Source organism: Emys orbicularis, chromosome 14 (genome assembly GCF_028017835.1).
Source record: "Emys orbicularis isolate rEmyOrb1 chromosome 14, rEmyOrb1.hap1, whole genome shotgun sequence".
Classification (NCBI taxonomy): domain Eukaryota; kingdom Metazoa; phylum Chordata; order Testudines; family Emydidae; genus Emys; species Emys orbicularis.
In genome coordinates, this window is record NC_088696.1 from 19,010,872 (window position 1) to 19,038,239 (window position 27,368).

The window sequence follows — 27,368 nt, forward strand, 5'->3', positions numbered from 1 at the left end:
ACAGTAGTTAGCTTAGTGAAGTAGTTGTTAAGCATTGTAGTTAGTAAGGGTATGTCTACACTGACCAGCGATCAATCCACTGGGGGTCGATTTAGCAGGTCTAGTGATCGCTCTCCCATCGACTCTGGCACTCCACTGGAACAAGAAGCATAAGGTAAGTCAATGGGAGACTTTCTCCCATCAACCCAGTGAGGCGTAGATGCCGCAATAAGTTGACATAAGCTACGTTGACTCACGTAGCTGAAGTTTCGTAACTTAGGTCGACTTAGCCCCGTAGTGTAGACCAGCCCTTAGTTAAGGTCCCTGTGGGGACTTTGCCCCAGGCAGGGCATGCCCTGGTCTCCAGGTTTTAAGCCCTGTGCTGACTGTAACAGGCCTATGCCTGTTAGTGACCCCTATAGCAGCTGCCTGAAGTGCTTGGGGAATCGCATGTAAAGTAAAAGTGTCGCACCTGTAAGAACTTTCGTCCCAAGACACAGAAGGAGCGCGACATCCGTTTGAAGGCCCTCCTCATGGAGGCGGCTCTCCGTTCGGCCTTGGAGCTGTCCTGGCCAGACTCGACTCCCAGTACTTCTACCTCATTGTGCAGTGCATCCCCGGCACCGGGTTATACCTGGCACCGCTCCCCTTCACTGGTGCCTAAGAAGAAATTGAAGAAGTGTGACTTGGCACCGAGCAAGAAAAAACAAGGGGTGTTGGGTAAAGGACCCTGTTCGGACTGCCCACCCGCCCCGGAACCACCTGGGGGCGCCTCCCCATTGGGCTTTCTAGCCCCCTGAGGGGTCTACCACCAACTCCAGGGAGCGGTAGAGGTAGAGGTCCCAGACTCTTGGCAGAGCCGCTGTACTTGCCAAAGTACTTCCCAGGTCCTCCCAGCGTCCAGAGAGCAAAGCCTAATCTCCTAGCGCAGCTATCACTGCATCTTGCAATGACCCTAGCAAAGGCTCCCTACAAGGGAAAGCCAGCCGTAACAACCTCCCAGAGGGCAAGCGAACGCCCCTGATCCCCGGAGCCGAGGCAGCGCTCTCAATCACCGCGCCTCAGATATCTGCGTCAATCCAGGTCGTCGGTTCGTGGCTTCAGATCGCCAGAACCGTGCTCCTGGTCTCCGTCCTGTTGACGAGGTTCACCCAGAGGGAGATACCTGTCACTGTATGGCTGGTACTGGTTATCCTCCCGCCAACCGTCTTGACGACATGGGTCGCTGACACCTAGACCGTGGGAATGTTCCCCAACACGGTACCAATCCCCCTGCTCCTGGCCCTGATCTGCTTATTCAAGACATCGTTCACCTACAGTGATGGTTAGCTGCCAGACTCAGGCGTTGATGGCCTCACTGTGGTCATTGGAAGGGGATTCCTCCAGCACGGAAAGGGCGTTCAGCCCCTCACCAAGGTAGAACGGCGTGACTTGGCACCTGAGTTTGTGTCCACCTCCACGATGCCATCTTGGCAGCAGGGCCAGTGGCTGGCGCAATGGCCCTACTGGAGTGCCTGGAGCATGCCGATTATGACAATGCCTCCTTCGAACCAATTGTCAGTCGCCACTTCAGAGAAACAACAGGAACGGTGTGAGACGCGCAATCGAATGCTGGGGTGGAGGAGCGAGTGCCCACCACAAAACCTTCCCACATGAGGGATGAAGCCCTGGACCCTCCCCTGGTGGTCCAGTCATTCTCATCCTCTCCAGATGAGGCAGTTGCAGGGCCCTCCCACGCTAGACCACCAAACGATTTTAAGGCGCGCACCAAGCCCTGCTCTGAAGGGTGGCCACGAACTTAGGCCTACAGGTGGAGGAAATGGCGGAGCAATCGGAAACCTTGTTTAATGTTCTCTCCACGTCAACCCCTGCGTGTGTCATGCTCCTGGTGCATGATGGGATCCTAAAGATTGCCATAGTACTCTGGCAAACTCCGTCCTGAATCATGCCCACCTCCAAGAGGGCCGAAAAGAAGTATTTCGTCCCAGCCAGGGGATTTGAATATTTGTACACCTACCCTCCCTGGGGGTTGTTGGTTGTTTCTGAGGCCAACAAGAAAAACGGGCAATCCAGTTCTACTCCCAAAAATAAAGAGGCCAAGAGGCTGGAACTTTTTGGAAGGAAAATTTATTCCACAGACAACCTTCAGTTCAGGGTCGCAAACAACCAAGCACTTTTCAGGAGACATAACTTTAACTTATGGGACTCCCTCCATAAATTCAAGGACTCCCTGCTCTAGGACTCGGCCCAAGAATTCGGGGTCCTTGTTGAGGAGGGTACTACAGCGGCACACTGCTCCCTTCAAATGGCGTGGGATGCAGCTAATTTGGCGCCCAGGGTGGTCGCTTCAGTAGTGGTCATGAGGCGCAATTCTTGGCTTCAGACCACAGGCCTGTCCCAGGAGATGCAGTCCTCAATCCAGGACCTCCTGTTTGATGGGGTTGGACTCTTATCCCTTTCATCGATTAAGGTCCACTTGGCTGTTATATCAGCCTTTCACCCTCTAGTCCAGAGCAGGTCAGTCTTCGATCATGGTCCAGGTCTGGAGGTCTGTTCCCATGTCTGGGACCCCGTCCCTTGTTGGGACCTGAATCTAGTGCTGGCACGGCTCATGGGGGTCCTGTTTGAGCCATTGGCTTCCTGTTCCCTTCTTCTACTCTCTTGGAAGGTGTCATTCCTGACGGCCATAACATCTGCTCGTAGGGTCTCTGAGATTAGAGCGCTTACCTCAGAGCCGCCCTATACGGTGTTTTTCAAGGACAAAGTCCAGCTGCAGCCGCACCCAGCTTTCCTGCCCAAGGTTATTTCACAGTTTCACATGAGCTAGGACATGTTCTTGCCAGTTTTCTTCCCAAAGCCTCATGGGTCTGAGGAGAACCATAGATTGCACTCTCTGGTTGTCAGGAGAGCACTAGCCTCCCTGCTGAGCAACAGAAAGCTGCTCCTAGTATTGAGCTCGGTACTGGAATTGAACAATCTGCTCTGGTGAAACTGCTCTCTCGCAAGAATTGGGGGAAACTCCACCTCACCCAGCCCTGGTATCTTCCTTCTCATAATCTGATGAGGCAGTAGTGTCAGGGTGTTCCACGTCTCTGCTGGATGATTACAAGGCCTACCAGGACCTTCTAATAAGTCTGCCTTAGCTATTCAGGTGTCAGTGATTCAAGAGATGTCTCACAGATTGGCTGATACCTTGGCAACTGTGGAGCCTTCTTGAGTGTTGCTCCCTATTAATGAGGCTATTCTGGAGCTCACCAAAGTGCTGTGGCAAACTCCATCTTCCCTACCTCCCACAGCAAAAAGAACTGAGCAGCGATATTATGTTCCCTCACAAGGGTTTGAACATTTTTACAACCACCCCCCTTGAGGGTCTTTGGCTGTCTCAGGTGTGAGTGAGAGAGAGCACCAGGGTGAGCAAGCATCTACCCCAAAATCAAAAGGTACAAAGAAGCTTGGTCTCTTTGGCAGGAAACTGACAGCTGAGCTGCAAAAATTTATGGACAAGTTGCCAGAGAAGGTGAGACAGGAGTTTCTTGCTATGGTGGACAAGGAAAAGTTAGTAGCCAGGCCTTTGCTTCAAGCTGCTTTGGATGCTGTGGATAGAGCCATGGCCATTACAATGCACAGATGATTCAAGGTTCATTCTCTCCTCTAGTTGGGAGCCATAGAGGAGTTTCCTCAACTTCACAGAGGGGGAGGGGGTTTTATTCGCACTATATCCTTATCCTAAAAGCAAAATGAGGTCTAAGATCTATACTAGACTTGCAACAGGTCAATAAAGACCTAAAGAAAATTAAGTTTCACATAGTTACACTGACTTCCGTTATCTCTTACCTTGATCCTGGTGACTAGTATGCTGCCCTTGACTTAAAGGGTGAGTATTTCCATGTGGCAATACATCAAAGCCACTGGAAATTCCTCAGGTTTTTAGTCAACCAGTCCCACTACCAGTTTGCAGTCCCACCATGTGGACTGTCCACAGCCCCCATGTGTGTTCACAAAGTGCTTGGCAGTGGTGGTGATGTTCCAGAGGAAATCAAGAATTCAAGTGTGTCCCTGCCTGGACGATTGATTGGTGAGAGGTCAGTCCATGGGCCAAGTGCTGTCCAGCATGGTTGTGATCCAGTCCACCTTTGGCACACTAGGATGGCTCATCAACAAGGAAGAATCAACTCTATCACCTGTACAAAGGATAGAGTTCGTAGGAGAAGCTTTGGACACTATGGAAACCAAGGCCTTCCTCCCAGAAACCAGTTTCCAGACTATCACGGCCATTTCTTTAGTTCTGAAGGCCCACCCCACCACAACAGTAATGAATTGCCTCAGCCTTCTGGGACATGTGGCCTCATGTACTTACATGGTTCGGCATTCCAGGCTTCATCTCAAGAATCTGCAAAGGTGGCTGAGCTTGGTGTACTTACTAGTTTATCATCTGAACACAGTGGTTTGTGTGCCTACACAAATCTTACACTCTGGACTGGTGGACACACCCATCCAATCCGTTTGCTCCTCCTCAACCTACTTTGACCTTAGTTATGGACACTTCCACCCTAGGTTGGGATCTACCCAGGTTTTAACTCTCCACATAAATATAAGAATTGAGAACCATTCAACTCGCTTGTCATACTGTCCTTCCCCATATCAATGGACAGAATTTGCTAGTACTTACAGACAATACAGCAGCCATGTTCTATGTGAATAGGCAAGGAGGGGGAGATTGACTCTACTATGCCAGGAAGCAGTGCTGCTGTGGTACTTTTGTATCACCAATTCAGTCTCCCACCTTCTAGGCATCCAAAGCAGTCTGGCAGACTGGTTGAGCAGGTCTTTCACCAGCCACCAAGTAGTCTCCTTGCCCAGATGTAGTCAGGTTCATTTTCTAACTATGGGGAATTTGCAACTAAAATCATAGAATCATAGAACTGGAAGGGACCTTGAGAGGTCATCTAGTCCAGTCCATTCCTGCATTCATGGCAGGACTAAGTATTATCTAGACCTGTGGTCTCCAAACTTTTTTGATCGTGCACCCCTATCAGTAAAAAAAAAATTTGAGCACACACCCCCTGCCGACTCAAGCAAAAAAAAAAAAAAAGCCGCTCGGACTCCCGTCTGAACTGCCGAAGCGGTGCTGCTTCAGTGGCGCTCCTCCTGTTGCGCACCCCGAAGGATCCTCTTGTGCACCCCCGGGGGTGCGCGCACCCCGCTTTGGAGACCACTGATCTAGACCATCCCTGACAGGTGTTTGTCTAACCTGCTCTTAAAAATCTCCAATGATGGAGATTCCACAACCTCCCTAGGCAATTTATTCCAGTGATTAACCACTCTTACAGTTAGGAAGTTTTTCCTAATGTCCAACCTAAACCTCCCTTGCTGCAATTTAAGCCCATTGCTTCTTGCCTTTCCTCAGAGCCTCAAATCAACAGGACGTGTCATCGGTTTTGTTCATGAGCAGGTCAGGGTCCAGGATCTCTGTTGTACACTTTCCTGTTGCCCTGGAGGGACAAGCTTCTGTACGCATTCCCTCCTGTTCCACTCCTATCCAGGGTGGTGTTAAAAATCAAGCAGGACCACACCGAAGTGATACTCATAGCACTAGTGTGGCCTCCACTCTGCTGAGCCTCTCAGAAAAGTCTCCTTTGATGCTACTGCTGGACCCAGACCTGATCTCACAGGACCACAGTAGCGTCCTCTGTCCCAACCTAGAGGCCCTTCAGCTGACAGCCCCTAGATGCTCTGTGGTTGACATCTCAGGAGATATATTCAAAGTGGGTGCAAGACTTGCTCTTGAATAGAAGAAAACCTTCTACTGGGTATATTTACTTGGCAAAGTGTAAGAGAGTCTCCATCTGGTCCCTGCAAAAAAGAAATTTCTCTGGTCTGGGTTCAGTACATTATGTGTCAGACTGATATATCTGAAATAGCAAGATCTGGCCATTAGTTCCATCAGGGTCCTGGCAGCTAAGTTCTCTCTAAGCTGCGCAGCCACGCAGCAGGCTATCAAGGGCAGTGCAGGCAGGGAGAGGTGCCTCTCTCCCCGCTGCAGCCCCGGGGCAGCCTGCACCCCAAACTCCTCATTCCTGGTCCCACCGCAGAGGCTGCACCCCAGCCAGAGCCCTCACCCCCCCACACCCCAACCCTCTGCCCTAGCCCTGAGCTCCCTCCCGCATTCCAAGCCCCTCATCCCCAGCCAGAGCCCTCACACTCCACACCCCAACCCACTGCCCTAGCCCTGAGCCCCCTCCTGCACTCCAAACCCCTCACTCCTGGCCCCATCCCAGAGCTCGCACCCCCAGCCAGAACCCTCACCCCCCTCACTCCAACCTTCTGCCCCACCCCAGCCACACATCATCTCCATATTCGTGCACATAATAAAATTCATTCTGCACATAGACATAAAAAAATTAGACGGAACACTGCCTGGCAGTTAACTCTGCTTTCCACCCTCCAATTGGTAATCACTCTTTTTTTCCAATCCCACATCAGTCAGGTTTTTGAAGGGTCTGGACCAGTGATATGCCCAAGTAAAGGCTCCTCTTTCCCCCTTGGGACTTGAACCTCATATTGGCAAAGCTAGTGGATCATCCCTTTGAGCTGTTAGCTACATATTCATTACTTCATCTCTCAGACAAGGTAGCCTTTTTGGTAGTGTTCATCTCGGACAGGAGAGAGTATGAATTATGTGCTCAAATCTCTGGACCTCTGTGTATAGTCTTCTGCAAGGACAGGTATACCTATGACATCATCTGAAGTTTGTCACCAAACTGGTGTCTCACTTCCACAACTGTCAGGCAATATATATACTCACTTTCTTCCCAAAACCTAATTCTCATAAGGATGAAGAAAGACTCCACACATTATATGTTAAGAGAGGGTTAGTATATTACTTGGACAGGGCTAAACCATTCAACTTGTCTGCAATCGCCACAAACAATTGCAAGGACAATTTAAAGGGACTTTTGGTCTCTTCTCAAAGAATCTCATGATGGTTCTCTTCTTCCATTGGCTATTTCATAGAACAACTGTATGAAACTTCTCTGAACAGGGAGCTAGCATGTTCAACTGGATCTCATACAGACTCTTCTGCCTTTCTAGTCCAGGTGCGTATTTTGGACATTTGTGGAACTGCAACTTGGTCTTCAGTGCATACCTTTCCTCCCATTATGCCATCTCTCAGCAATCTAGAGAAGATGCCAGATTTAGACAGGTAGTCCTTTGATCATTATTGAGGTAGATTCCAATCCCACCTCCAGATCGAACTACTTGTGAGTTATCTGAAGTGGAATGGACATGTGCAGTCATTCAAAGAAGAAATGGTTACTAACCTATTCCATAACTGTTGTTCTTAAATATGTGTTTCCAGAGTCTGTCCAGTAAAAAGGAACTGAGGGGGTTAGGAGTGGCTCTGCCCTTTTAGTAGTGCAGGGCCGTAGAGGGTTGCATGCACTGCCCCAACAGGTACTGCTGATGGAAAAAGCTCCAACAGCAGTGCACTGGGTGTGCACACACTTGTACATGTCCATTCCACTTCAACACATCTTGAAGAACAAAAGTTACGGAATGGGTTAGTAATGGTTTCTTCTCATGTTGAACTTATTACACTTGTGCTGTAGAGATCAGAGATTTCCCTGGCTACCAACTTGTTTTTAATCGGAATTCTAGGTGTTGATCTAGGAAGCCTTAAGGTTTGGATCCTGGCTGCTACCTATTTTAGGTCTGATCCAAAAACTTTTCCTTCCCACTCTGCTTTCCCACCCACTCATATAATAATTCAGGCAGCTGAGATGCATGTTCATAAGTTTCCCGATTTTGAGTTCTGGGGATGGGGGAGCAGGGGTTGGTGTGCAAATTTTACTTTTTCATTATTGTGAAGTCTGAATAACTCCACTGGCATCAGTGGAATGATTTTGGGTTCACACAGGATTTATATTGAGGAATTTGGCCGGGTGTATGCTCTTTGGGAGGCCCTTGACTCTGGCAGTTTGCTGACCTTCAGGCCTTGCAGCAGGCTTTGTTTGCTCAGGCTTTTCCTGAGTAAGTAGTCTGACTGGGTCCAGGGTGTGTGTTGTTTTTTTCTCTCTTCTTTTTGGCTTGGAGTTCTCTTTTGAGGAATTAGCTGAATGAACTTAGTTACATTCATATTTGACTTTTTAAACTATGATGAATGTACCTAGATAATGATGGGCGCATGTCTTACAAATCTAAAATTAAAACAAAAAAACAAAAAACACCCTAGTACACCATTTGGAAATATGATGTTCTTTTTAAGAGACTTACAAAAAAATGTGCCTGAGTTGCCAGACTCTGATATCATATCTCATTCTTATGTATGAGTTATGACCATAACTCCCCACACACTGAGAGGATAATAGACCCCATTGAGAATACAATCACATCAGTTTCAGAACACTAGTCAGAGCCCCCTTTTTTTTTTTTTAAAGTCACTTTAATGATCCACAGATTTCACCAGAGTTGTCTACAAACGTCTTACATGGGTACTAAATGGAAGTGACTGAAAGGAAATCTATTTTAGTCAGTCAGTATCCACTCTGAGCCTTATTTATTTTTCAGCTCCTAGATTCCCGTATCTGTAAATCTATTTTTTTATGTTAATAGTACATAGACAAAGTAATTTTACTATAAATACATACATCAAGGAATTCAACTTCGATTTGTAGTTAAATAGATTTTTCTGGGGCTAACTTCCTCCGGCTCATTTTTATGAATATCACCATTGTCTCCAAAGTGTGATACAAACTGCATATTTACATTTTTGACTGTTAATATGCTGTTCTTGCATAGTTATAATGAAATCCTTTGAGTTCTCTCTAAAATGGCAGGAGTTGGCTGATATAAAGTGCAAACTCTTGTAATATGGAGCCTACAGATTTTTCAGAGTTACACTGGATTCATGGACTCAAACAATAGCATGAAAAAATGAGTGAAAACAATGTTATCGACTGAAGAAAAGCTATAGAAAGGGGGAAAAGGCAGAGAGGAAAGATCATTCACTTTTATTTTGTGCAATATATGTTGCAAATTTCACTGTGGTGTGTGTAATATATGCATGTAGTATTACACACATACTCAATGTCAAGCATAACAGTAAGGTTTGTAGCATTCTTCACATTAAGATTAGATTATTTTAGGGTACTAAGGAGTTCCAGGTGTCCTAAAGGTCATCTTACATTGGTTTTACTTGTGGATATGCCCATGATGGCACTATTTAGAAATTCAATAAGAATGCAAAAATTATTTTGTGAAACTTGAGTCCCAAATTATAACTAAATTTTCTGCTTGGAAGTAGTTTATGTTCTGAGCAGGAGTGTCAGTTCTCTTTCAACAACAAAAATTCTGAAAAGCAAAGTCTATACATGTCGTATTCAAAGCATTGAACTAGCACATGGGGATGTGACAGTGAAGTGTTATTCTGTTATCTTTCTTCAAGCAGATAAAAATAAATACAGAAATAAAAATACTTAAAAATCCTAAGATTTTGGCCAAATGTTTTGTTACCATTTTACTCTTCAGAGTAACATAAATATCCACTGTGTGTACAAATTGATAACCTGCTGTCTTGTTCTCAATACATTTGTATGCAATCAGGATAACTGACATTTTAATCATGCTTTCCCCAGGGCACTGTAACTTGTCTAGCAAGGAGGAAAAAAAATACATCACTGCATTTTGAAATGTTGAATTGGGAGACTGAGAGTGAGAAAATAATCCCTGAAAACACACGTTAATACTTCAGTGTAACACTTGAAACAAAAAGCAGTAATAGTGTGCATATGGAAAAAGCTAGCTAGCATTTTTAAAAGTGGCTTCTAAATTATTGTTCAGTATCTCAGCGATAGCCACTACTGGTTATGGTTTCTTGAAAATACTATCTTTTGGGTGACAGCTATACTTAATGATCATTATTTTAATGCCAGGTTATCCTTCCCACTGTACTTGGATCCATTCTTCCTCCTCAGGAGACACCCTGCTCTTTGTCTGAGCAGTTGGTTATTGCCAATTAAGTTGTGTATATCAAACATTTTCAATATTTACATGAATAAATAAAAATCTCTTGAGTATGAAAATAATAGTGGAAACTTAAAATTATAATGAATGCTAAAATCTATTTTTGCAACAATTTTGAAATGTCATAGCTTTCATATACTAAGTTGAGTCGACAGAAAAAGGAACATGTGTTCAAGAATGCAAATGCTTCTCAGTAAAGCATCAGAACTGTTTAATTTTTTAAAATGTTTTTTAAACATGGGATACCATTTATAAATCATAACCACTATTGCTCCCAGGAGAGCATCTGCAAGCATATTGCCCTTGCACTATCAAGTTGATTATATTTATAGAGAGACAAAAGTATGGTTAATAATTATTAATAGTTTAGCTATTGTCTGACCAAATTATTGTGCCTGGCATTGTACCCTCTGACAAACCCATCTTTGGTGGATTGTCAGAGGAAGCAGTTTCCACAAAAAGTGAGGGCCATCTGCTGATAAAGTTCTGGAAAGTACATTGTAAGGAACTCTGACAGAGCTGCTCCATTAAACTTTACTACTGGGACAGAGTATAGACTGATAGGTCAAGGTAGTTGTTTGTATATCTTAAAGGTTTTATTTTATACTCCAGGGGGAAATTAGCACCAAAAAATTAAAAATTCTGCACTGAATATTTTAAAATTCTGCATATTTTATTTGTCAAAATAACAATATAATCATGTATCAGGGGGTAGCCGTGTTAGTCTGTATCTACAAAAACAACAAGGAGTCTGGTGGCACCTTAAAGACTAACAGATTTATTTGGGCATAAGCACTCTATGCATCCGAAGAAGTGAGGTTTTTACCCATGAAAGCTTATGCCCAAATAAGTCTTTAAGGTGCCACCAGACTCCTCAATATAATCATGCGAGTTTCAATTATTTTGATAATTTATTTCAGAATACCTGTCAGCAAGTATGGCTGTAACAATACATACAACAAAAAAGATCCGGGAAATGTGTTTTTGACAAATAGACATATTAATAAAGAATTTTGGATAATAATTCATTTAAAGTACAATACATAAACATATTTCTGCCCCCCTCAGAAGCAGTGCAAAGGCATTGGGGAGTCAGGGGTAACAGACAACTTGAGTGAGAGGGAAGTAATTGCTGGGAAGGAGTGTGGGAATGAACTTGGAGGGTTATTGGGTGTGGGTGAGAGAAGTATGGAACAAGTTTTTATTTGTGGGGGAGGGATTGTTAAGGAGCTTCTCCCATGCAGACCCTGGCTGACCCCTAGACTCTCTGTCAGGCACATATGCCCCTGTCCCCATGTGTCCCTGCACCCCCTTCCCCTGTCCTCATGTGGCCCTGCACCTCCACTCCCATTCAGCCCCCCACCCCAGTCTGTCCCCCACTAGCCTTTCTGAACCCCAGTCTGTGATTTTCCTCCCCCAGCAGCCCAGTGTGCCCCACGCTGTCCATCCCCTCATGTCCTGTGCCTCCTGACCTGGCCCCTCGGGCAGGGCACTGAGAGGAATGCAGCCTCTTCTCTTCCCTATCTGCAGCTGGGGCTGCTCCTGCCTGGGAGCAGCTGCTCTGTATTCTAGTGCCACAGCAGACCCTGGTGGGCAAAAAGCATAACTGCAGCATCTTTCCAGCAGAATGTATTTTCTGCAGAGAAAAAAAAATTCTGTGCAGCACATGAATTCTGCGGATGTATGGCACATGGATTCTGCGCTTATGCAGTGGCTCAGAATTCCTCCAGGAGTCAAAATTTTAAATATTAAAAGAAAATGAAGGATCTGTGTATGTTGTTTCTTTTTAGTTGGTTTAATTTAGTTGGTTCTTTGGATTTAACCAGGGTCTTCAAATTCCTGCAACAAATTGTGATGTAAACTTTTTTTGGTATATTTACCGCTTAAAAAGATTCATTAAAAATGTAGTGTTGGACAACACAGGGGTATGTCTACACTACAGTGTAAGCCTAGCGTTTGAACTCAGGCTTAAGCCTAATTCCCTTCTGTCCACACACAAATCGTGCTGAACCAGGGTCCCAGGACCCCACAAGAGTGGAGAGTTTGAGCCTGAGTCAAGTCAGGATCCATGATTCGTGGCTTACTGCTTTTCAGGTAGACACCGCCCCACTGGACTCATGCTCTGGGAATCCTCCAAAAGTATCCCACACTCCCACAGGCTGACTTTCTTTGTCCTCTGGACAGTCAAGTTTGGTGGACAGTCACGTTTTCCCATGCTGCATCATGAAGAAAGGGCTAGAGTGGCCACATTTTGGAAGGGCTCTAGAAAGTCTGGGATGGGTGGTTGGACTTGGATCTGCATAATGCAATGTAAATGCTGGAGCCCTAGGTTGGGATCTAGGGTTCAACAGTTCCTGGCTGGGGGTTGCAAATTATTGTAGACGCTCAAGCCCGAGGTTAACAAAGCCACGGTCTGCTATTTCGAGTTCTAACAACACTGGGCTTACGTAGCAGTGAAGACATGCCCACAGTGGTTAAAACCTGCAGGGCCCTGTCCGTGCTACAGCTCTCCACTGTGGCTGCCAGTGCTGGAGTTGCACCAGTGTTGAACTGCAAGTCCTACGCTTGGCAGTTTTGATAAATCCATTAAGTGTGAGATGAGTCATGAGGAAATATGCAATAGTTCTGGATTTAATTTGATTTTATTAAATTGTTACATTTCTTTAAAAAAAAAAAATTAATGTAAATGGCCCTCTCCCGTTTTGATCAGATGTATTGTTGACAGCTTACCGCAAGATAAATGCACCAGGATACAGTAGGAGTTAAAATCTTAACAAAACCTCTCATTGTTCCATAACCTTTTTAACTTTTTTCCCTTCCCCTGACAGGAAATGACCTAGAGGCCTTACAAATACATTTGTGCATTCTTGCTGCAGACTCTACAATTGAAGGCAAACTCAATCTGGAAGCACCACTTATTAATGTTACATTGGAAACAACTACCTCATCATACAGAAGAAAAAGAGAAGGCTTGCAATAATAAACACTCTAGTTTTTAATAACTTGCAAAGTCTTCAGAAAACAAAACAGATTTTTTTTTTTCAGTATTAAGAAGAGACACTACAAACAAACTGATTTGACAGACTGGATCTGTCAAGACATGGAAGATATTTGATCTGCTGACATAAGGACTTTGTTTTTCAAGGAAAGAGTCTCTGCACTGCTTTTACAATCGCTGTTGATCAGTGGTTTTGTTCCACTTTTCTTGGTATTACTAGTTGGAAAGCTCCATTAAGGTATTACTCCTAAAAGATGATTTACGTTTTATGAACTTTAACATCAGGTGTCAACAAGTGCTGGCAAGGAAATTATAGGAGTTAGTTTCTTCCCTTCATAGTGCATCTTATGTACAGAGTGGGAATACTAAATGAGAGAAATTTTTTTGTTTTGTTTTGAGATACTTCAGCTTGCTTTTTGAGTTCACTTTGTAATTGCAGCAGGGCTGCACTGAAAATACTAAGTCAGCAAATCTGCATTTTTCACTGCTGATACAGATTATACAGACGCCTGCCCTTTTGAAATGCCTTTTATGAAACATATGTACACAGTCCTCCACTGTTACTATACATAACTACATTTCTGAGGAAGGAATTTGACAACAGATTGCTAATCCAAGGAATTTTTGAACAACTACTCACTTATGTATTGCTGTAGTGCACAGGAAAGTAAAATGGACTATAAGCGGCGCTTTTTGCTTGGCGGGTCCAAGCAAAAAGTGCAGCAACACCAGCAGTATCAAATGCCTGAGCTAGGCAGGACCCTGAGCGCACCGTTGGCATCTACTACCCCGGCTTCCCCTTTGGTCTCCTCAGCTGCTGCAGGCAGCTGCAACCACCCTGTGTCCCATACTACTCCGATTGCAGACATCCAGCAGGGAATCTCCAAATATCTGGATGCACTCAATGTGTTTTGCCGTGCGAGCACTTTCCTTACAGACCTTTTCAGCAGTGTATTTAGGAACTCACACTATTCAAAGGCAGCTATGCAACTGAAAGACGTGCAGGAACATGTCATGGAAGCAGCGAGTCGGCTCACGGCAGCAATAAAACCAGAAATAGCAAAAATGCTGATGGAGCTGAGTGCTGGAGCTGCAAACTTCAAAGATCAAAAGGAATTCAGCCTACAGGACATTGAGGTAAGTTACCATAGATAATGATATTTTGCATGTGAAGTTTCTTGACCCCTTCTTTATTGCACTTATCATTGTAAGACCAGCCCCACCACCACTGTACCAAAGGTGTACCGCCTTCTGCTTTTTACCTTTCCTGACAATGCTTTCCAAAATGAAAAGGAGGACATTTATAAACATTTTTATTTTCAAAATTTAAAAGGAGGAAAACATGGTAAAGAGATTTGTAGTGCATAATTTTGTGATACATTAAATTGCATATTGAATATTTTTTCCTGTGCCAGCTAATCATTTAAAAAAAGAATTGAATTACATGTGTAAGATGTTTATCAACTAGAAAAAGTAAACTTTGTCTCTTCAGTTACACTAATTTTGAACTGTATGAGAACCATGTTGAAGTCATTTTGTTAAGAAAATATACTACTGTATGCTTTATTTCCCCAGTATCATTGTTCTGTCAGGAGTAACAAATTGTGCTTTATTCATGGAGAAACTGTTCACATGCATGACTTTTTAGTGTGTTTGTGTGTGAATGATCATTCAGTTACTGAGACGTTTTTAAGAGACATCAATGACATATAGATATGTTTGTTTATTATTTAGTTTTGAATAATAAAGATCCCTATCCCTTGGCTTCCTAATATGTAATCAGTAATACAACAAAAATCCCAGCAGCCTATAAAATAATTCAAACAGGAACTCAGCCAGCCAGCCACCTAGAAAAAAAATGCTTCTGCTCCCTTCATCTCTCTGGGAAGCATACCCATAATCTCCAAAAACAGCATGAAAAAAGTAAAAATATTTTTTAAAATAGGTTACAGATCGGAATTCTATCGTTAAATGGAGAAAATCATTTGTGATTTAAGAAAATATTTAACTATACAGGGTGACTTAACTTAAAGCATTGTGTATTTTTAAACCAACCATCAGTAAAATGAATCCTATAAAGGAAAAAAGTGTGAACTAGTATTTCTAATGACATACTGTCTCAAAGAGAGACAGTACCGTATAAGTTACATTGTATTTTATTTACTGCTTCTTATTGACGTGGGCTGTTCGTAAGACTGTGAAAAGGGATTGTCATAGTTACTTGACTTAAATTATAATATATACACATTAGTCTGTGGTAACTGTAATCTGAACTAATTTAAGACAAAATTCTGGGCATTGGTATATTTAAAAATAAGTATTTAAACTTTGTAGTCTTTGAGAGAGCTGTCTGTATGTGCTCTGTAGTGTTCTCAGTGGTGGCAGATGACAGAACAAGAAGCAATGGTCTCAAGTTGCAGTGGGGGAGGTCTAGGTTGGATATTAGGAAAAACTATTTCACTAGGAGGGTGGTGAAGCACTGGAATGGGTTACCTAGGGAGGTGGTGGAATCTCTGTCCTTAGAGGTTTTTAAGGCCTGGCTTGACAAAGACCTGACTGGGATGCTTTGAGCAGGGGGTCGGTCTAGATAACCTCCTGAGGTCTCTTCCAACCCTAATCTTCTATGATTCTATATTATTGTTAGCATTTATGAGCTGCCTATTGTAGTATTTGGATTCACCAGCTTCGGCTAGAAAGAAAAATTAGTGCTTGTATGATGTTTGTATTACAAAACATGTACATCATGTTCGTACAAATTCTGTACAAAAAGTTATGGTAAATTTGGGTGCACCAACCAAAACCAAAAGTCAGAATTGTTAGTTACAATGGAATGCTCAACCGTAACTCTCTGTTTGCATTGTAACACAGTTTTAAATGACATGATTGCACAGAATTTTAAAAAATGTAATAAACAAGTGCCTCTCTAATCTTAGGATACAAATTTTGAATTTTATTTTATGCTTGTACTAATTTCATTATAGTCATTGTCTAGGACAGCAGTTCTCAAAATGTGGGTCACGACCCCGTTTTAATGTGGTCGCCAGGGCTGGTGCTAGACTCGCTGGAGCTCCAGACTGAAGCCGAAGCCCAAGCAAGTCCAGGGCCGGCATTAGACTTGCGGAGGCTCAGGCTGCGGCTTCAGGGCTGAAGTCCTCGGGCTGTGGCTTCTGCTGTGTGTGTGTGTGTGTGTGTGTGTGTGTGTGTGGTCGTGTAGTAATTTCTGTTGTCAGAGGGGCGTCGTGGTGCAATGAAGTTTGAGAACCATTGGTCTAGGAGATTTTTAATAACTCACGACGTCAAATAATTTTGTTAGCTACATTGTACTATACACTACCTTTTCAAATAGCCTTCTGTAGGTACGCTTTAGGAGATAAAGCAGTTAACAGTAAAGCTAATTGATCTGAGAAATTTGGCTTATAATATTCCAGCAAACTTCCACTGTTACTATGGTTTATATACTTTATTGTCTTTATTGTCTGTTGTGTACCAGTCTAAGATTGGTTTACTATACACTTGTCATATAAATGATTTTCACAGACTCTGATTTTCTTGCCACACACAGTAGAACACACTACTGCACATGTCTGTCTAGTGTTTTCCACAATCTTATTTTCTTTTGTACTCTTTGAGGAATAGTATTGTGATCATGTAATTAAACACTACCTCAATGCGTATGCAAAATAGGGCAAGTTTTCTAAAAGAAAAAATAAAGGAGCTTCACTCTCCCAGACTTAGAAGCTCTGTTGTCCTGTCACCTGGGGAGAATCCCTTTTTTGTGAGCCTCAGTCTCTGCAATGCTTCTGACTTGTACTAAAGCAGGACTCCCTCTTGCTCACCTTGCACAGGGCCCATCAACTCTTAGCTCCTTGCATCTTACAAGGTCTTCAGAGGTTTGGCTTGGGCTTCAGCCCCATGTCACCTGCATTAAACTATTAGGTAGCTAAATTAGCACTCAGACCCTAGGCAGTGCTGCCTTCATTAGCTGCACTAGTCACAAATTTAGTGAGAAGATGTGCAGAATACACTATTTTCAAATGTTCATAACTCAGTCAAATCAAACCAATTTTTACTGGAACACTCATATACCACAAGCCAAACTGAACTAGAGCTAACCTTCATACCAAATTTAAACTTCCTATACAGAATCCTTTAAACATTAAAGTTGTCTTATTTTTAAAATTGCAAGAATTTTTGCTTAATGCGACAAGTGTTTCACTCTGCTTTTGCTCAATATGGGTTGAGTTGGTTTTGCTAAAACTTTTTTTTTTTTTTTTTAATTACCCCTTCAGGCATAGAGAGAACATGGAAAATTCTAGTGTGGAAAGGTAAAAGTTTCCTGAAAATATGTGTAGGATTTGAAACCCCACTCTATTGTTCATGCAGGGGGAGTAGAAAAACTGGATGGGCTAGCTGCCTGAGTCCAGCTGAGGATTCACTAGCTTGGTTTTTAGAGGGAAAGGGGGAAGAAAGGAGCAGAGCATGACAGGCACCATTTCCTTCAAGGGTGGGAGAGCAGTGCACAGTGTTTGAGGATACTGCTTTTCCTGGATATAAGGGAATAGCAAACAGCAGAACAGTCCACCCATGTGGAAGAGCATTTGGATGCAGAGGGCCTACTGCATGTCCAGGGGGGTGGCAGCCCCAGAAGAATCCTCCTGCAAAGAGGTCCCCAAATTATCACATATGGGGGACTATGGGGAAAAATAATTTGGGGGTAACCCAGAATTTATTAACATGGTGTGTGAGTTGATTTTATTTGACGGAGAAGGAAGGAGGAGGATGTGTTTTGAAGGGGAATGAAGATGAGGCAATGTAAGTGGAATAGTCATGGCTTTGGTGGGAGGGATGCAGCCTTGGTGTATTTTTATCTGGGCTCGTATGCTTTGACCTCAGGATAGCAGGTGTTGAGGACACTTTTCAAGTCCTGATTAACATCAGCTGATTTGGGTTAGAATGAAAACAAATGTAGCTATAATTATAGCAATCATTGCCAATCCCACTGTAATAAATTATTTCTGGCAGAATGTGAATTGCTTAGTCATAATGAGTTTAATGTATAAAAGGGGGTAACTTCTCCTGGTCCAGTTATTGGTGAGACACTGTGAGCATGCACATTTTGTGTCTAGCTTCTTTACTTTCATAACTGCAAATGCTGAATCTCCCCCCTCCTCCTTCAAAAAAATCAAACCAAAATTCTTAAGAGTCTGGCGCCTTTGGTGGTGAGAAACAGATTGTATTGAAAGAGGAAGGAAATCAAGGGAAATTACTGTATATATTTATGCTCCTTAAGTTCCCACTTCTCTTCCCTTAAGCCCTAGTAGCATGGAACAGTGCACTGAAATTGGATTTCTGTTGATTGTCAGAATAAAAATAAAATACATGTTAAAAGCTGGATTTTTATAGTGATAAAGGTTTGAACATTCCTCCATCTACTGAGAGGTCTATGCACAAACGAGTATAATACAATGGGGAGAAGGGAATAAAGAATAAACTGTGAAACAATTCAAACCACTCTGAAATATGCAGTGTAAATCTTGTCTTAACTATGGGTGGAGCTAATAAATTGAGTTACTATCTCTTGTGATGGCAGCCATATGTTCATCTTGATCGTAAACAAGAAGAAAACAGGAGTTGGGGTGCCAAATAATTAGATCTAAAATTGAGCTGCAATGTAAAACTAGTGGGAATTATTTTCTGCTTCTGTACATTAAAAGTACTTAAGATTTGTGTTCAATCAAAGGGTTCATAGAATAAAAGGATGGCTGAATAAAAATTCTGTTCTTCAGCATGTATTCGCTTTAAAATTAAAGGGTGGGTTTTTTTCTCCTAACAAATGAAGTCCAGTTTCAGTCTTTTTGGTACCTGTTGCATGGCTTGCAGATTTAGCTCCTGACTTCATCCAAATGAGACTCTGTTAGCAGGAAAAAGATGCTGGCCCGCTGTACAAAATGCTCTGTGGAGCTTGACATTACTTGGCATTCTTCTGTTGCATGAGTCCCTATTATCTCATAGTCTACCAATTTTTAAAGTATCTTGTGCATGCTGAGAGGTTTGAAAAAGCACTTTTGTTATAAAAGTAATTCATTCTTCCTAACACTAACGTAATAAAAAAGTTAATTGCAAGAACAATTAATATTTTTAATAGCAGTAAATATTGTGCTAACACTGTCTGGCTGTATTTCTACTTCTGTGGGTATTTGACCTTTAACATGAATGAATGCTGTCATGTTGCCCTTCTCTCCTAATACTGTAAACACTAACATGGCTTAAACTGGAATCTAATAAATCTTATTGTATATCTAAAGGAAGGAGAGGTAACTTTTTGTTCTGGAAAAGCAGACTCTTTTGCTACAGATGTCTACTTGTAGGGTTACCATATTTCCACAAGCAAAAAAGAGGACACTGGGGGGAGGAGCCCCGCTCTAGCCCCGCCCCCATCCACTCCCTCCCACTTCCACCCCCTGATTGCCCCCTCAGAACCCCCAACCCCCCCCATTCCTTGTCCCCTGACTGCCCCCTCCTGGGACCCCTGCCACTAACTGCCCCCTAGGACTCCACCCCCTATCTAAGCCGCCCTGCTTCTTGTCCCCTGACTGCCCCCTCCTGAGAACCCCCCACCCTCACTGCCCCCCTACGACCCTACCTGTCCCCTGACTGCCCCGACCCTTATCCACACCCCCACACCATATTCACACCCCCGCCCCCAGACAGACCCCCGGGGACTCCCATGCCCTATTCAACTGCTCCCCGCCCCCTTACAGGACCCCCAGACCTCCCGACCCATCCAACCCCCTCTGCTACCTGCCTGCCTCGACCCCTCTCCACACCCCTGCCCCCCTGACAGCCCCCCCAGAACCCCCGACCTATCTAACCCCCCCCTGCTCCCTGTCCCTGACTGTCCCAACCCCTCTCCACACCCCTGCCCCCCTGACAGCCCCCCTCCAAACTCCCGACCCATCCAACCCCCCCTCCCTGTCCCCTGACCAGGGCCGGCTTTAAAGAGCCCAGGAATCGGGCTGCGCTCCGGCCGGAGCTCTGGCCGGGGTTGCGGGGCTTGGGGGCGGGCCGGCGCGCTCGGCCGGGGCTGGGCCGGCGCGCTCGGCCGGAGCCGGGGCCGGCGCTGCTGGGGCCCGAGCTGGGCCGGAGCCGCTGGGGCCGGCGCTGCTGGGGCCCGAGCCGGGCCGGAGCCGCTGGGGCGGGCGCCGCTCGGCCTGGGCCGGAGGGAGCCGCTCGGCCAGGGCCGCGCCTCCCCGGAGCTCTCCTCCTCGCGCCCCCCCGCCCCAGCTTACCTGCTGCTGCCCTCCCGCTTGCCCCTGCTTCTTTTCAGATTTCCCGCGAAGATCTGATTTGCGGGAAGCAGGGGAGGGGGAGGAGCAGGTGGGCGGAGCGTTCAGGGGAGTGGAGGGGGAAGACAGCTGTGGGGCCGGACAGCGTGGTAAGGCTGCAGGGGATGGGGGGAGCCGGGAAGGGGCTTTGGGTGCCCAGCGGTGCTTGGCCGCCGCTTTTCTGTCTATAAATAGCCGACCGGGGGGAAATCCCGGACATTTTTAGATTTTTAAAAATCCCCCCCGACGGCTATTTATAGACCGAAAAGCCGGACATGTCCGGGGAAATCCGGACATATGGTAGCCCTACTACTTGGGATGTTGTAAGATCACTTTTTAAATTGCATGGAAGGTACTGTGCACTGTAAAAATGAGGAACATATTGTCACCTTGTATAATGGCATGTGGGAGAGGGTGTTATCATATAATCTTTGTCCTCCAGTTTGAGCAATATCTGATTATTACCTTAATTATATTAGCTATTCCCATCTGGCCTCTCAAATTGGCAAAGAGCCTATACACAGTCTGATCATCCCCAAAGCCATTATCAAATGTGCTGAAGAAGGGAGAATAAATACTATGAAGAAATAAAAGTAGTTGGAAGCCAGATCTTAAACTTCAGTGAATTAACTTTTTTTTTTAAAAGTGAAAATTGTCATCATATTAAAGGGGAACATGGAATTCAGGAGGAACTTATAACCTTGCTGCAGACATTGGTGTTAAGGCTTCTATGACACATTCTGCTAAATTGCAAATTAGTGTTTAATTGTAGCTACCACCAGCTCATTCACCTTCTACAGAATCCACTCTCTATAAAATTCCATGGTCTGGAAATCTGCACAGAATCACTTGTTAACAATGAAATTTATGTAGTTCTTTTCAGTGCACGTAGTTTAGTATAGAGTTGTGAAATGGACAACTGTGTGACCCCATAAAGATAACACTTCAGGAGAGGGTGAGGTCAGAGTGGTAAAATGTAAGCCTGCATACTGACCTTTTGCATTGCATTGAATAGGTAAAATGTACTGTGGCTCCACGCAAACCAAAACCATCTATTTTTAATTGCAGGAAATTGCTTGATTTCCACAACAGCTTTGTTAGTCACTACCATCAACTTTAAGAATATTACCATTCTTGCAGTGCCTAGTACCTAGTAATATTTAAGTGCCTCAATACTTAAATATTTTGCCATTCTTTATTTGTAAAGATCCTACACCATGCTAGTATGCTCTCTGAGCTGCTTTGGTTTAGGAACTCCAGATTTCCAGTGGCATAAAGCATTTGATTTCTAATCTTATCAGTTCATAAAATATCAGAATTTAAAACTATCTCTAGTCCCCCATTCTAACAGTGCTGCTTTACATTTCTCCAAGACCAAAGATGGTAAGTCCTGTATCTTGCACAAATTTTGTTTTTAGCACTTGCACTATTCTGTTTTTCCCACTAGTGTGACTGGAGTGTCTTGGCATTGTCTAACTTTGTCAAATGTCAGTCAAAAGGGTTGATTAGGATAACTTGGGTCATTTCAGTTATGCTGTGTTCCCATATAATCTGGACCCTCGGATTATACCACTCACTAGCAGGTGAAATAAGGAAATAGTACTAAGATATATCTTATATATCAATATATAAATATTGGTGCAACCTCAGTGTCATTCCTTTTTTGTAGGCTAATAGTCTAATACAGTCTTCTTTAGTAGTATTGATGAGAGGGGTTTTTTATCAGAAAAAATATTAATTTTTGCTAGTTACTGGATGAGAACCTTTCCACTTTAACCAAGAACCAAGTTCTTGGTCTCTGGCTTTTATCTTGGCTCAATTTTCAGTCTCTCTTGAATGAATGAATAAATGTATGAGTTTCTGGGCAGCTAGTTCAGCTCAGTGAATTCACAAAACATGTTTTTTGCCTTCCTCGGGGATGACACTGTTTTGATATCTCACATCAGGTGACCACAGATGTCAGCTTCTAACATTAGGATAAAACCAAGCCATGTTAGTAAAAGTTCTGGGATTTCAGAGCAGATATTTAACTAAATATTACGATTCTGATCTACTCTTGGACATTTAGGGAAAAAAATAATTTATTGGATTCTTTCTCTTAATTGGAGTAACTAGAACCTACTTTGTGAATGCAGATATAATTTTCCTTTCTCACTGCTCTTTTGTTGTTGTTGTTGTGAACGTTATTATGAAATAAGGCCACAGATTTTTTTGAGCTATCTCTAGTTTTCCAAATCAGTGGTTCTTCTGTTTGAAGCATCCAGGCATGAAGACAGATGCAGCTGTAAAGCAGACATTATTTCTGTGAGCTTCAGACAAAACAAATGGAATGTGATCCAGTCAGCGTAAGTCACTACCAAAATTGGTGTGATTTACCACTAAGTTACTTGTGTAATAGCTGATAGAAAAATATTAATGACTGAAATACAGACAACAAAATCTAATTTTTGTGCATGGAAACTGCTGTGGTATCTCTGAATATTTGCCCAGGTCCTTATCTACTGGTCACTTCTTGTCTCTTTTGTAATGACTGTACCTAACCTGTAGTTGCTACCTTTTGAACAATTATTATGAAAGATAACTGGGTCAGCAAATAGTGTATTAGCTCCAGTGTAGACAAATATCAAGATAACAACAATGTAGAATGTAAAATGGAAATGCTTGAATAGGGTAGAAACCCTGCAGGAATTCAAAGGAAACTTTCCTTGGATTGTTTTCTAAACAAAAATGGTGGTCTCGTCTATTCTGCTTTGCTGTTGTTGCTATCTATTATATTTTAAATTCACTAAACTAAGTTTTGACTTATATGGTTAAATTGGAGGTAACTTCATTATTTGAGAAGTATGTGGAAAAAAACAAGTCACTGGGCCAACACTCTTGTCTCTTGATAGTTTTTTTCTTCTGTTCCATACTCTGAAAGAAAGAGTAGCCACTAGCTGACACTAAATTTTTGAGATTTTTTTTTTAAACAAAATGTTCATGTTAGAGAGAAATTTCAGGTCTTAACAAAAATATTGCTGGATTACTGGGTGGAATAAGATTAATGTTCCCTTTTGGAAGAAATTATACAATTTATACAATTATTCTACCATCACTACTTTCTCTAAGTCTTTTGTAGGTTGAGAAGTGCTAGATTTGAAATTGCAGCCCTCAGTAAAGCTGATCGTATGTAATAAGCTCACACAGTAAATCTTTCTGCTGTAGGGTTATGTCTAATATTGGATAACCATTCCCAATCAACTTGGTTCTATAGAATCCTATTCTAAAAGCATGGATTTCAATAACATAAATTTCTTTGCTTCTTAAAACAGTGTTAAACTAGCTTGCATTACTCAACTGACCAGGACTAGCTGTTTTGTGTTGATAATTTAAAATTACATTTAAAGTGACATTCTCCTTATTTTATATAGATAGAGCTTCATGTTTGAACTTTCATAAGATGACTGTATGTCTGAAAGGGTAATGTAGTTATTTTGCATGGTACTTTTCCAGATAAGTCGTGTATTAGTTGGAGTTTAAATGCCAAAGACTTCAAGCCTAGGTGTATCTTATTGTTGTAATCCAGTCGAGAGTTGACAAATCGGGACTGTGTGATATATAGTTGTTTGTCCCGCGTCCCGATATTTTGGCTCGGGGCTGGAGGAGTACACCAGTGAGCGCTTACCTGGGGTCCCGGTGGTGTTTATTTGGGGTGGCTCACAGGAAATGGTGGGCAGCAGGACCCTACAGCCCCTAGGCACAGGGGTGGACGGGGTGTGTCTCTCTGCATGCTGCACCTACCACAAGCGCTGGCTCCATCGCGGCCAATGGGAGCTGTGGGCACGGACAGGGCGCAGACTCCTCCTGGCTGCCCCTGACCCTGGGGTGCTGCGTGCTACTCATGCCCCCAAGTGAGTCCTGCCCCACAGCTTCCGGCCAATGGCAGCTGGAGCCAGTGCTTGTGGCAGGCGGAGCACGTGGAGTGGAGACCCCATTGGCCGCTGCTGACCCTAGGAGCCAGAGGAACCTGCCAGGTACTTCCCATTGGGTGGGAGCCGTCCCCCAAGTAAGTGGCAGGGCTGGGGCCCTGTGCCCGCGGCTTGCAGCGGGGCTGCGGGCGGGAGCCGGGGCTGTGTGCTTGTGACAGGGGCTGGGGCCATGCACGCTCAACCTGCAGCTTGCAGCAAGGCTGGAGCGGGGGCTGTGAGCCCCTGACCCGCGGCGGGGCTGCGGCAGGAGCGGGGGCCGTGCACCCCCAACCCACGGCGGGGCTGCGCCTGGAGCCGGGGGTCCCCGACCCGTGGCTTCCTTCAGGTTGTGTATCCCTCTTCCTCCATGGCTCCAATGGGGTTGGGGCTGTGATCCTGTGGCTGCCCCTCCCCATGTGTCCCGATATTTTATTCTTGTCATCTGGTCACCCTATGACAAAGACATGCTTAACTGAGGCCAAGTCATCATCTGCCAGGATAGGATGGAGTCTCCTAGCCAACCAGAGATGGTGGTAGAAAGCATTACTGGCAGATATGCTATTTGAGAGCTTAATGTCAGTGAGGAATCCAAGAATACACCTAAACTAGAGACTGAAATGTCAATTGTGCGTGTTGATCTTGAAGAAAAGGAGACCATGCCGTGGCTGCAAACGCTTAGAAATATTTTTCTTCTGCCTACCAGCATCATCTCTGTCTTAGTCGGGTTCGCTTCATCTAGATATGCAGCCCACTTTACCTAAGTGAAATCTCATTGACTTCACTTGGTTTCCAGTGTGGTAGAATTATTCTTCGATTTCTATACTGAGTGGTCCTGATGGACACTTAATATTGTCCTTAGGGCACTTAATATTTTTGTTTCCAAAGTTCAATTCTTCTTCAGATATGATCTTTATTTTCCCCCACACCAATCAGAGTGTAGAGATGAGCTCATCTTTTGGATGTAGCCTGTGGGGTACCAGCTAAACTAGTAAGATCCATTCAATTAAATTTAGCGATGGAGGAGAATTTATTAAAAAGCAAATATCACCCTTTCAGCTGTAGATATCCCTCCCATTTCTCCCCTGCTTCTCTTTTATTTTTGTTTAGCTAATCTCCTCCTAACCACATTACCCACCCAAAAAAATCATAGAACTAACATGACATTCGCTATTATCATGTTGATCACTTTGCCTATATGTTATATCTCTTTTCCCTACCCTTTGTCTATAAGTTTGTTAGCTCTTTGGGCAGGAACAGTCTACTACTGTTTTTGTGCAGTGCCTAGCGCAATGGGCCTCTGAATTTGGTTGGTCCCCAGGCACTCCTGTAATAAACATGATTAAGGCTGCAAGTTTGTCACAGATTCTGTGACCTCCATGACCTCTGCAGCGGCTGGTGTGCCTGGCTCAGGGGCAGCTCAGGCAGCCCTTGTGCTAGTCGCATTGGCCATTGCTGGGGCAGTCTTGGGCCACCAGGCTCCTCCCTCCCCCGCAGCAGCAGAATTTGAGCTCTGGGCAGCGCTTACCTGGGGGGCAACATCCCCCTCGCTCAGCTGCTAGGTGGAGGCATGGCCAGGCAGCTCTGCGCGCTGCCTCCGCCCCGAGCGTTGGCTTCTCAGCTCCCATTGGCCGGTAACCATGGCCAATGGGAGTACGGGGGCGGTGCCTGCAGGCGGAGGCAGCACGCAGAGCTGCCTGGCCTTGGCTACACCTAGTAGCTGAGTGAGGGGGATGTCGCCGCTTCCAGGGAGCCCCCCAGGTAAGTCCCGCCCAGCACCCGCCTCACCCCATCCCGTGCCCCAACCCCCTGCCCCCTCCCACACCCAAACTCTGCTGCTGCTGGTGGGGGAGGCGCGGAGCCAGGTAGGGAGCCTGCTGGCCACCCCTCTCCCCCCCCCAGCACCAGTGGGAGTTCTGGGTCATGCGCCTCCCCCCCCCCCCCCCAAAGTTTTAGGGCTGGTCTACACTAACCCCCCCACTTCGGACTAAGGTACGCAAATTCAGCTACGTTAATAACGTAGCTGAATTCGAAGTACCTTAGTCCGAAGTTACCGCGGTCCAGACGCGGCAGGAAGGCTCCCCCGTCGATGCTGCGTACTCCGCTCGCCGAGCTGGAGTACCAGCGTCGAAGGCGAGCACTTCCGGGATCGATCCGGGGCACTTCCGGGATCGATCCGGGATCGATTTATCGCGTCTTAACCAGACGCGATAAATCGAACTCAGAAAACCGATTGCTTACATCCGGACCCGGATGTAAGTGAAGACGTACCCTAAGTCAGGAGTATATAGTAAAAGTTATGGATAGGTCACAGGCAGTGAATTTTTGTTTGCTGCCCATGACCTGTCCGTGACTTTTACTAAAAATAGCTGTGACTAAAACGTAGCCGTAAACATGATTAATAATATTACCAATACTGGTGTGGTAGAGGGCCACGTTCTTATTGTAGGGTAATGGAAGACCATTAGTTCATTGATGTGTAACAAGTTGTTAAAGATTTATAATCCACAGAGAGCCATAGTTTCCAAGGAAAATGACTTGTCACAGTCTGAAAATGGGATTTAGCCAAAGGAAAACTTGCAGAAACTAGAATGAATCCATCTTCCCCAGTGGAGATACTTAAATGGACTGTGTTGTGTGATGTGGGTTAGTACCTCTTCTCTTCCCTCTGGAATTCTTTACAAACTGTAGAAATCTTCAGATACGTGGGCGTCATAATCACTCTCATGATATCCGGTCTTTTTATGCTTAAACCCTTCTCTTGTTTACATAGCCTAAAGGAAGATATAATCTAGAGCAGTTGTTTTCAAACTTTTTGTATTGGTGACCCCTTTCACACAGCAAGCCTCTGAGTGTGACCCCCCCTTATAAATTAAAAATGGGGCGTAATGTAATTTAATGGGGACTTGGGGCTGTCACCGCCAGGGAGCTGACAGCTTGCAACCCCCATGTAACTACTTTGCAACCTCCTGAGGGGTCACGACCCACCCCCCCGTTTCAGAGCCCTTGATCTAGAGGGAACCATCTTTTAATTTCAGTGTTGAAAGAGTTAACTTGATACAGCTGAATATACTACCCAGATGGTTACCGGTCTTGCCA

The 27,368-nt window shown here is 44.4% G+C and overlaps 1 protein-coding gene across 1 annotated transcript in view; it reads left to right on the plus strand.

Moving 5' to 3' along the window:
• Positions 1-27,368, plus strand: part of GARRE1 (granule associated Rac and RHOG effector 1) — a 101,803-nt gene that overhangs the window by 35,053 nt on the left and 39,382 nt on the right. The window contains exon 3 of the mRNA XM_065416441.1: positions 12,831-14,137. Coding sequence (XP_065272513.1) covers positions 13,643-14,137 — 495 coding nt within the window. The 5' untranslated portion in view covers positions 12,831-13,642. The remainder of the gene's footprint in view (positions 1-12,830; positions 14,138-27,368) is intronic.